The sequence below is a fragment of the Pavona decussata genome, unplaced genomic scaffold, assembly GCF_977016875.1.
Source record: "Pavona decussata unplaced genomic scaffold, jaPavDecu1.1 SCAFFOLD_75, whole genome shotgun sequence".
Taxonomy (NCBI): domain Eukaryota; kingdom Metazoa; phylum Cnidaria; class Anthozoa; order Scleractinia; family Agariciidae; genus Pavona; species Pavona decussata.
In genome coordinates, this window is record NW_028145493.1 from 797813 (window position 1) to 809328 (window position 11516).

General features: G+C 40.6%; 1 protein-coding gene across 2 annotated transcripts; it reads right to left on the reverse strand.

The window, feature by feature from the left end:
• Positions 1 to 3446: 3446 nt before the first annotated feature.
• On the reverse strand, positions 3447 to 11511 carry LOC146476681 (uncharacterized). 2 transcript variants are annotated; one of them, XM_085114263.1, is made up of 6 exons: positions 11376 to 11475; positions 9415 to 9512; positions 8317 to 8427; positions 8160 to 8237; positions 5956 to 6021; positions 3762 to 3974 (listed from the first exon to the last, which is right to left on the reverse strand). In XM_085114263.1, exons 1-6 carry the CDS (start codon positions 11458 to 11460, stop codon positions 3915 to 3917), a joined length of 498 nt encoding a protein of 165 aa, XP_084970389.1. In that variant the 5' UTR covers positions 11461 to 11475; the 3' UTR covers positions 3762 to 3914. The 2 variants fall into 2 exon arrangements, with proteins under 2 accessions (XP_084970390.1, XP_084970389.1); XM_085114264.1 differs by lacking the exon at positions 9415 to 9512 and having other exon boundaries at positions 3447 to 3974; positions 11376 to 11511.
• Positions 11512 to 11516: the final 5 nt, after the last annotated feature.

Genomic DNA, 11516 nt, shown 5'->3' on the forward strand with positions numbered 1-11516 from the left:
AACTCGGCGAATCGCTGTATCCATCGAAATAAAGGCTCGCATGCGTTTTTATGCGCCTATGGCTGAGAAGAATTTCCTGCAAAACCCGTCGACATGTTTTGTCCAAGATAGTTTAGCATCGATGGTGAGACCCAAAGATTTGGCATGATCAATTCTCTCTTTATCCGGCGTTTTCTCGTCAATACTGATCTCAATCCCCTCACATTCCTGGCAAGAACTTTCGGGACTTCCCCCTCCCCCCTAAACAATGTTGAGAGTTGGGAGTCAGACATGGCTCCAAAATCTTGTACATTTTATCAACTTCAACATTGTTTAGAGGGGGGGGGCGGGGGGGGGGAATAAGTTTCTAAGATTCTTTTTGGGACCTGAAACTATCGGTAGTGGTGTAATTTCACAACAAGACTTACCAAAAAACGCCAAGTGTCCCGAAACCAATTGGCCAGGTTTGTAGGGCAAGACGTCGATGTTGATCCCACAGTACCAAGAATTGCCAACAGCGACACTTGTGATAACGTTCCAGCTACCACACCTGTGCAGTACTTCCAACGTTCACTGTGCATTCCCTTAATGGACCACCTAATAGCCCAGAGGGACGCCTACTTCAGTGAAAGCCAGATGAATGTCTCCAAACTGTTTGGTACCTGAAGTATTGATGAGCTCTAGTGACACCATAATTGATGCTGCTATTTAGTTTTATCGAGATGATCTGGTGTCTCCGGATGTTAGACTATTCAGTGAATAAAATGTACTCCAACCAATGCATTCTATCCGCTGGTTAGCGACTTATCCGCTAGATAAAGTTATTCGCTCCTTGAACAGCCGTCCACTTTCTTATTTACAATGATTGGATGAAGAAATGGATAATTAACTAAGGGACCTGTCATTATTTATTTTTATCGCCTGGGGGGGGGGGGGGGGGTCGGAGGATTTTGGGATAAACACGATGAAATTTAGCCGATCCCCCCCCCTTAAATGTTACTTTATTGAAGTGATCTCCCCTCATAACTATATATAACTTTCGTGATCCCCCCCCCCCCCCACATGCCTTTGTACCAATATTCACCTTTCGACGTGTATATTTAGTGTTTTAAACGTTCATATACAGTTAGTATTTCTAACTATAATGTACTTACAGCATAATAAAGCTGTTATCACGTAGACTTTTTTTAAAAAGTGTCTCTTGATCCGTGTATTTTTCTAGTCTGGATCCAGACATCTGAATTCAGTTGACATACAAGCAATCTTGCTTAAGACTGCAAAGTGCTTGAAACTGCAATCAGTGCTTGAAGCTGCAAAGTTACTTTTTTTGGAGTGCCAAATAGCAGTCCGCCAAGTCCCTATCAGCAGGTCATATTTAGCGACAATTCGGCCATCTGGAAGGGCTAGGATCGGCCACTGTTCCTGTCTCCTTTTTCCTTTTTTTTTTTTTTTTCATTTATAGTGTAATAGATCAGCCTTTGTAGCTTTGCTCACATTTTTATAATTTTTTTTGTGTTCTTTTTTTTTGTTGTTTGTTTTCTTTTTGTTTTCCTTTTTTTCATCCAGTGTTTGCTTGTACAGTAACTTCAGCTATTTGATCATCTGGTACAAAAGTTAAAACTGGCATACGAACAGTTGACTGTTCATCGATATCTGCAATGACAAGATCATCTTCGCTATCCTCGTCATCATCTAACTCCGTATCTGATTCTTCACTCTCTTCCTTCACTGCTGGACAACTTATTCCCGTTGCCTGGACTTCTCTGTCGATAGTAACGGTAGCAAATTGCCTAAATCTTGTCCAGCTTTATACCAACAGTGGTCAGGCCATGTTCCTTAAGGTACAGGTCGAGTTGTCTCACCTTCAGCTTTTCAACTTTGCCATTCTCAATAAGTATGCCCCACTGGTAGTCCTAAGTTGTATGTTAGTTCCTCTTCTAACCTTTTTTTCAGCTAGCCTCTCTTGTTCTAATATCCTTCCTGATGTTGATATCATTTAGATGGCCTAGGTATTCAATGACATGCTTTTCCTCGACACTATAGGTTGCACAGAAAGCAGCGATGGTATTTGGATTGCCCGCAGAGATGGCGTTTTGTTCGTACAAGTCCTTCAGACATTTCCTCGGTTGATAATCGTCTGGAGCACGACCTGTTGTCGGCGTTTCGTACACATCCATAAAGTGCCCGGGATTTTGCTTGTCTGGCACAGGCTGAGGGATTCTTTCTGTTACTGGTCCCACCCATCTGTTGTTGGTACACCAGGAACAGAGTGTGGAGCTTGCGTCGTTTTGCTTATTGCAGGTATCCCGATAAAATTCAGAAAAGAGCTCCCCTCGGACGTAGTGGTCCTCAATATTTACTCTCTATTTTACTCAGATATGCCGCACCGGGTATTTCAGCCTTACTGTTTTCTGAAGCAGTTCGGTACGTATTTAACTCAGAAGCATTAAAAAAGAATAACTCTTCGGGAGACTCACTCACTCTACTACTGATGTAATCCTTCAGGACAGGGGCGTCGTCTATCCTTTCGGCAACATGCTTGCAAACGTGCCAAGCATTTTTTTCCATACGCTCTTTTTCGTACTGTTCGTAGGAATGGACAAGCGACTCAAGCAGAGGGCACGTCATGTCTTAGGAAACTTGACCTCAATCGAGGTCGCGGGGCACATTTTCGGTTCAATCGAAGAGAATGATAGAGTTACTCCTGTAGATAGCATCAATGCTGTCTTTGCTAAGAAACTAACAAGGCATTTGCATCTAGACCCTTTGCTATGGCTACTAGAAAAGGGTATTTTTAGCACGACCCTAGCAAAAAATCTAGAGCAAGTAGCAGCCATTTTAAGGGCACAAAGTCCAGGGTCAACCTGCCGAAGGGGACTAAATGTTGCCGTTGAATCGGATGATGAGGCTCAAGATGAGGCAGATGAAGCAGTTGAATCGAATTTATTATAGAGCTGACACAGGACACCCATTCCTGGAGAGGCGATAAATGGTTTATGTTTAAACAAACCATGACGCTTTTTACAATGTTTCAGTTATCAGAAATTTATATAGTTCACAATTTAGAATTCACCTGTCATGTTAAAAGGTACATAAATTTTAGCTAAGTCATGAGCACGTTATAAAAGGAAAAATCTAGAAGCGTTTAAAACAGAGCTTTCTCGATATAAATTGAAATGCACACATTCGCTAGTGTGACAGACTTCCGTTTTTTAAATAAAGTTGTGTTACAACAAATTGAGATTGCAAATGCTATCATTTCCCAGCAGAATGGGCACATTTATGTTGTATGCTTTCAAACTGGCATTGTTCAAGCAGATTTGAGTGGTCCCCCCTCTGAATCCTTCCAAAATTTTCAGTGATCCCCCCTTTTGGGCTCTCAGTTACGACTGATCCCCCCCTCTGTTCTCCTAAAAGTCAAGTGAGAACCCCTCCCCAGAACCCCAACCTCGGAAAAAACAACCACGTTTTTTTTTTCTACGGCAGGTATTTATTTTGAAAACCGGAGACCACAGAACTTTGAAACTATTTCTGTTATTTTATTCCCAATATCCATACGGAAGCCTCAACATTTGAGAACTGTATTTATGATCACCTGCCGCTCTTTGCTGTTACCACTATAGCAACTTTTCACAATCACAGGGAAACGTTGTACATAGCTACGTACATACACTGTGACAATCCAAACTGACTAGTACAGGAACTCAACCATGAGGGAAACAGAGTAGCGAAGAGTTAACAGCAATTACATATTCAAACTATACTTTCAATACCAAACCTCTTTACAATGTTTTATATACAGATAACAAAAAAGAATGCAATGACTTTGAGACAAATTACTGAACGAAACCACATAGTGATAGGCATGATGGGCAGAAGTAGCACGAGCAGGAGCCGCAGGACAGGGCTGTTGATGTCTTGTGAAGACTGTCACATCATCGAATAGCAGCAAGTAAGCCATCTTTTAAGCGACTCTTGGCAAGTTCAGTGAGGGCCTGAGAAAGTAGTAGGAATTCCGCATTAGTATAGGAAATCAGCTAACCTTGAGTAGAAAAATGTGTGGGGCTGTTGAGCTGATTAAAAAGAACAGGACAACAGCTAAAAGTTGCAGTTACAGTAACTGTGAATGGAATTTTGAAATGTGAACAGTGAGGGCAATATCTCTAAATCTGAACAAAATAAGCTTAATAAACAAGACCTAATTTCTCTTTTTATTTTAAGCCGCCGTTACACGTTGAAACTTTTAGCTGAAACTTGTGTGCAACGGCGAACGAGACCAGTTTCACGAAGTGGTGTTACACGGTGAAACTCTTGTTTTTTCACCACTGCGACCGTTGCGAGCCGTTGCAGAAGTAGAAAGCGGTTCTACTTTTCGTGAAACTTGTCTCGCAACGGAAGTTCGAAAAAGTTTCACGAAACCGACCATGTTACACGGTGCAACGCCTGCTGAAACTTGTTTCGCAGCGCCGTTGCACACAAGTTTCAGCTAAAAGTTTCAACGTGTAACGGCGGCTTCTGAGGAATTAATGTTTGTGAGTGGTCAGGGCTCGAAATAATTTCCGGAGACTCTCCGGACACGATGACCGGCCCAATTCATTTTAGCTCGGTCACGTACCGTTTCTGGCCGGTCAAATTATATAAAATAAATAGCTCTTAAAACAGGGGCCCATGAACCAAAACTGGCGCTATATATTTCCAAAAAAGTTAGAGCACTTTAAAGCACTCATTGTCAACAACAAAAGTAAATTACAGCAGCAAAATGAAAATAAGCTTACACTGTATGTGTATTCGAGGGCATTACTTCACACAAGAAGACTTTGATTACATCACTCGGGAACATTACAATGCACAGGATAGAATCAAAGAAGTTGGCGATTATCAACATATGATCACATGCTTGCTGCGCGGGTTCCCGTGACGTGACGTACTGTACGCACATCCGGCTTTTATTTAACTCGCAAATCTTTAGATATATATATTTTTCTGTAACACGTTCCATGACAATCACAACCAGTTTTTGCTTGAATGTTTTTCACTTTGTGTTATCTCTATAGACCAATAATATCTGGCAAACGTTAAATTGTTTGTACATTGATTCAGGTTCACGGATGTTTATCATTGTATAACCTTTTATGTTTATACATTACGCACGCCAAAGATCTGAAACACACAGATAAACTTGCGAAGATTGGAATAACTATTGGTTTTATAAAGTATAGTTCCTTTGCTTTTGTACTTTGATTATATTTATTCTGGGCTGAGGAATTACTTTATATGCAGGGAGAAATGCAAAACTTGAAAATTAATTAATAAAAGTGAATTAGAAAATAAATTATTTTTAACTTTGTGACCGGAAGTGCGTGAACCCTGATGTCTGTTTTCAATGCCCGGATTGTAAACGACGGTTCTTGTTGCATTTCACCCAGGCTTTCAGATCAAAGTTCCGCAAATGACAATACACAGCGACTTGCTACAACTGAAACAACTGAACAGCATGGAAATTTTAATATATTTCATTTTCAAAACGATCAAATGTGACCGGTCAACATGACCGGCAAGACGAAAGGTTGACCGGTCAACTCCCAAATCAGTCCGGACATTGTCCGTTGACCGGCCGTTATTTCGAGCCCTGGTACTGGTCCAGATGAAAAAATCTAGACTGTTCCTAAATGCAGCTATGCAGGTTAATGAATGAATATAATCACTTTATTTAAGTGTCAAATGAATATATTTATCGCGGAGCACTAATTGGCGACACTTTGCAGATCGAATTGGAATTTAGAAGTGTTGGTTTTTGAGGAGAGGGGAAAAACAGAGTACCCGGAGAAAATCAAACCTGGGCCACATTGGTGAGAGGCAAAAGTGCTCTCACCACTGCGGCATCCCTGCTTCCCCATATTGCACATTGAATCACTTTATCTGGAGTGTGTGTGAAGTAACACAAAATGAATCAACATAGCAGAATTGATAACCAACCTTAAATGATCTTGGTTCATGTATAGCCAACTCTGAGAGCATTTTTCTGTTTAACTGAATGTTACACTATTGAAAAAAAAAGCATATTATTAAACATGACATAGGCAGATTTAAAATACCAGCAGAGTAAATGCTTGGACGGTTAAAAGCTACTGGAGAATAAAAAACTAAAACCGAAGACCTTCAAAATTAGACACGGAAATTAATGCTTTTGAAACTAATACTTATGAGTTCCAATAATTTAGTAGATAATCCATTGCCCACCACAGACACCTATTTAGCTTAATATGAGTATGCACAAATCATAGTGACTGTTTTCATTTTAAGCTATATTTTGAATGTTAAAAGTTCTTGAGCAAATCCAGTTTGAAATCCTGGTTTGCATGCTTACTTCAACTAGCTTCAACTTATGGCAAGTACAGTCCTATCAGTTATAGATTTACACCAGTCATGGTCTTTGAAAATTCTTTCAGATAATTTGCTTAAAGACACGTGCAATAGACCATTTCCAATATACAGTCAACTCTCTTGTAAGTGACCACCCTTGGAGCACAACAAATTGGTCGCTTACGGGAGGTGGTCGCTTACCGGAAAGATCAACAAAATAAGCCAAATACTGGATTGATTAATTAATTATATAAAAATATTACCTTAGCAGCTAAAATTAGGCAAATAGATGAAACTAATTTATTTTATTTTTTCACATCTGTTCATTCTTCTGATGAAAGTTTGTATAGCATTATGGAACAGATCATTGTAACAATTCCTGTTTACCTATATACAGATCTAATTATAGCCATCTTCTATCTGTAAACTGTTTAATATCTGTCAGCAGTCCGGGGTAGCGTCATTAAAAATTGAACTTTTGTCACTTCTGCTTAATGATTTACTAACAATCATGAATACGTGATTATGTTGGGTGGTCGCTTACCGGAAACAGAAAACAAAAGAAAACAAAAGAATATGTGTAATTTCTGGCCTAAAAAGTGGTTGCGGTCCCTTAAGAAATTTGAGTGGTGGTCGCTTACAAAGGAGCTCTTAAAACAGTATTTAACTGAGAAACAAAACGGTTGTTTACAAAGTGGTTGCTTACGGGAGGTGGTCGCTTGTGAGAAGTGGTCGCTATGAGAGACTAGACTGTATTAAAATTCTAGCTTGGCTATGAGGCTTGGGGGAATAAAACAAAAGAAATTAATTATTCATCTCTGAACCTCAATATAATTTCTGTTGTTTTATCCCCCAAGCCTCGTAGCCTAGCCTCCTACGCAGACGTTCTTAGGGGTTCGTCACACGTTCCTGCCCCACAAACGTCTGCTGAAACGAACAGCCACTTCCGTTCGTCGACTGCGGACCAATCAGGAGTCGTTTCCCAATTTTGGGTAAACTCGTGTTTGATATTAAAAATATTACCCTAGACAGGATGGCGGACTTAAATGTGGTTTTTGGTCATGTGTGCCAAACGTTTGGTATAAGGGAGTTGAATGCGTATCAAAGAGAAGTCGTAGTGCAATTTGCGCAGAAGAAAACTGATGTGTTCGTAAACCTTCCAACTGGTTATGGAAAGTCACTTATTTATCAAGCTCTATCGTTTGTTTACAATTCAATTCTTGAAGCTGCTTGTCACTATTTGTTGTTGTGGTTTCGCCGCTTGTAAATCTTATGAAAGACCAGGTAGACAAATTGGCAAATATTGGAATTCTTGCCGCTTCTCTCAGTGAAATCACTGAAGAAAATGCAGGGTGTTATGGAAGGAAAAATTTCAATCGTATAAACTATATGCAGGTCCGGAAGCGAAAATATCTCCACGGGTGATGATTACCGTTGTTTCGCAGCATGTTTTTGGCTTTACTTGTCATAATGAGTCAATGCTGATTGGTCTGTTCAGACAAAGGCAATTTGCCGACGAACGGAAGTGGCTGTTCGTTTCAGCAGACGTTCGTGGGGCAGGAACGCGTGACGAACCCCTAAGAACGTCTGCGTGGGAGGCTACTCGTAGCCAAGCTAGAATTTTAATATATTGGAAAAGGTCTATTTTGGTAGAATTTTCAAAAATCATTGGCAGTGTAAATCTTTCACAGTGGCACTGAAATCAACAGAAATCTGGTTTAAGGTGATCACAATTATCTGTATTTTTCAGAGGTTAAGCAGTATCTTAAATCCAAACAACACAACCTAACTCCCTCGGCTTGAATAATTGTTCATACCTGAGCCATTTGATTCATAAACTTGGAGTAGTTGACATTGTGTTCTCTGGTTGCAATATTTATTCTGCTGATCCATAGCTAAATGCAACAGCAAATGAATAAGTGAGCAATGACTTAAACACCAATATCTGTTACAAAACAAAAACTTGCTACTCACTGATCTCATTTCCCTTTTTTTGAGCCTTCTACTGACATACTGATATTGAAGAGCTTTGTGTACCCTTCTTATTGCTATGCTATAGCAGTTCTTAGAACGACCACGGAAGCCCTGAAAGAAAGACAACATATAAGGACTACTGGTGCACGATTAAAAGCTTAAAATTGTGGCAGTGTTGAAGAGGTGCCATACTAACCAACTATGACCTGTGTCACCTGTAAACTGTACCTGACAGCCAGGGAGACATCTCATACTCTTGGCTTACTGCCAGCTAGCAGTGGATCAACCAACAGTTTTCTGAAGTGTTGGTATAGTTCTCAAGCCTCACGCATTCAACAAGCAAGAGACTAACAACATCGGAAGCAATTTTATGCTCTCATGCTAAAACAAGTTTAATTTCTCAGGCATGAATTTTTTTTGTTCAAACACTTCCTCAAGAAACTTGTAGAAAATTACCAGCAAAGTACCTAGAACTATGTAATTAATGATCGTCCCTCTTCAATTGCCTTGCATTTATTCCTGCTTTGAGCAGCTGAAAAGAATTCTTCTGCAGAGCCAGTGCCTGAGCTGGCCAGCGAATAGCTATTTGCCGATCACATTGCTACATAGACAGAAAACACAACTACCTAAAGGCAATTCAATGTTTTTTTTTTAATCTCCTGGGAGAGCATACCCCCAGGTCCCCCTGGGGGAAACAACTTCACTGTTTCCAAAACTCACGGTTTACACCCATTTCAACTTGAGAGCCCTTGTTTGGTACAAAAAAGGGCACAGTGCACAAAGGGCCTATGTGCATTTCTACACAAAATTTGCTGAGATAGAATTATGTGTATGCCCTTGGGAAGACTAAGGCAGGAGGTGATAATACCCAAAACACCAATTCAGCTCAAACTTGCCACAAAATTTGAGTATCATTTATTTAATACATAGCCCTAACCCTAACCAACAACAGTTCAAAATATTGTTAATCATTCTCTTGCAGTTATGGGGTACCCCCTGGAAAAAAGCCATTTTGGTCCTAATTGTTGCAGGCTATTAGAAACTAAATAGGATTAATCCATACATGGCACAAACGATCCGACCCCACTAAAGTTATACCTGCCAAGTGTCATGCCTAAGGCGTGACCTTAGTGTTGTGCCTGAGACGAAAACTTCAATGTCACGCCTACTCGTGCCTTTGTTCCAATTTCTCACACCTGGTAGAAACGTTAGAGCCATTACAACATTGACTGACACATTTTGAAAGAGATATTAATCATTTAAAGAAACTGAAACTAATACTGAGAGAAAATAAAAGTCCATGTGAACACAGGCGGCCCAAGCGCGAAATAAGAGGAATAAATGACACATATGGGAACGTGACTCTTGCCTTCAAGCAGTGTTGTGTTACAAAGATTCGATTTACAAAGGTTTGTATGGGAACTTTACGGGTTTGATTTAAATACCTAAAATTTAATGTTCTGTGAATAAAACTGCCTTACCTTGTATCTGTGTTGTACTCTTTGTTGTTTCCCAGCGTTTGAGGCTGTTTTGAAGCGTTTTCAGCGAGTTAGCGCTGGTGGTGGTGATCCACTAGAAAAAGTGTTTTTTTCTGGGATTATTGAAACTAAACTGCCGCTTGGCGTCAGGTGCAGGGCCCGGATTACGTTGCTATTTAACTGAAATGAAACTGGGACATATGTGCTGGGATTCTGAGTTGGATTTGTGGCTGCTCAATCATTTTGAGCTGGGATTTTTTGCTTCTCGGAAGGGACCTTCTGAAAGGGACTGTGACGCCTTGTCTTTCTCTCAGGATTTGGAAACCTAGGAAGTGATAACTCGCTAAAATGGCCTCAAATCAACACCCACAAAAACAAAAAGCAACAATAGGCAATACACCTTATGCGTGGTTCAATTCTACCTGTTACCATCCCCCCCCCCCCCCCGGGCACACCCCCGGGAAAACTCGGCCTGTCTGGCCCGGGGGTCGGGAATTTCCTCAAGCGGTCTTGCCCGGGGGTAGGGGGCGGGGCAAATCGAAATAACTACTCACGCAAGGACTTATGGGGTGACAATGGCGGCTAACTACGCGGAAAAGGCCACGTTTTTCGCTGGCAAGGCCATTGAGTACGTTAGCGAATAGCTGGACCAGAGTAATCTGTCGAAGCTGAAAGCTCTGTTTGAATTTAAGTGTTATTGGTAATTTGTTGCAGTTTATAAAATGAAATTATATTTTATTTTATCGATCTGATGGAGGTGATGTGATTTATATTTTCATTCATTACTTTAAAAGCTTATCCCAGAGCTTGATTTGACGTAAGTATCCGAATTTAGTAGCTTTTTTTTCGTATATTCAAGGCTGTTTCATTTTTATACTTTTATCTTAAAGGCTAGGTATACGCTTTGGGTAAATGTTTCGGTTCCCAGATTTGTTCTCAAATTTTACAGTTGGTTTTCTGCATGCAATGCGTACGCGTCGCTTCGAATTCAACTCGAATCTGTGGCAATCAGCTTTGACTTCTTTAAATATGTATACGCGTTCGTTCTAAAAGTTTAGGATTTTTCAGGTTCCTGGTTTTGTTTAAAAAAAGAAATAAATCATCAAAACGAAGCAGTTTATTTTTAGTCCATGTCATCAGTCCCGGGGGTGGGGAATTGTCTCTTTCTGTGTGCCCGGGGGTGGGGAATAGGACGTCAAGTACACAAATGCCCGGGGGTGTGCCCGGGGGGGAGATGGTAACAGGTAGAATTGAACCACGCATTAGAAGCAAGGTATGTTATTTTTATTAAGAACTTTCCAATATTTGTACCTCCTAAACCTGATCGTAAATATTCCCATACAAACTCTTATACTTGTACCGTGACCGCTATTACGCAAGATGATCACCTCTCACAGCTTGAGCTTGGGTCACCTGTGCTTAAGTACTTGCGGAAAGAAAGCCTGAAAAAATTCAGGCTTAAATGGGGTTCAAACCCATGAGGCATCACCTCTGTGATGCCGGTGCGCCTGCCACGCAGGCTAAATTCACGCTTATAAAACAAATTCTTACCAAAACAATGACCGTTTCTTCGTTATTTACCTTTGCAAGTGCGAAGATTCTCGCCCTTTTTACGGTACGATCTGCTTGCCCTCCTCGAACCATGCTGCTGTCCTGTAAAACTCATGTCATGTAAGCTATGGCGATGTTTACCACTTCATTGGTCCACCACTCGCGCTAAGA

Bases quoted from the DNA above. Each gene is read 5' to 3' on its own strand.
- LOC146476681 (XM_085114263.1), bottom strand. From the start codon at position 11,460: ATGAGTTTTACAGGACAGCAGCATGGTTCGAGGAGGGCAAGCAGATCG. The intron at 9,513-11,375 runs GTAAATAACGAA...CGTTTCTACCAG, and splicing joins GAATCTTCGCACTTGCAAAG to GTGTGAGAAATTGGAACAAA. The intron at 8,428-9,414 runs GTATAACTTTAG...TCTTTCTTTCAG, and splicing joins TTAGGCATGACACTTGGCAG to GGCTTCCGTGGTCGTTCTAA.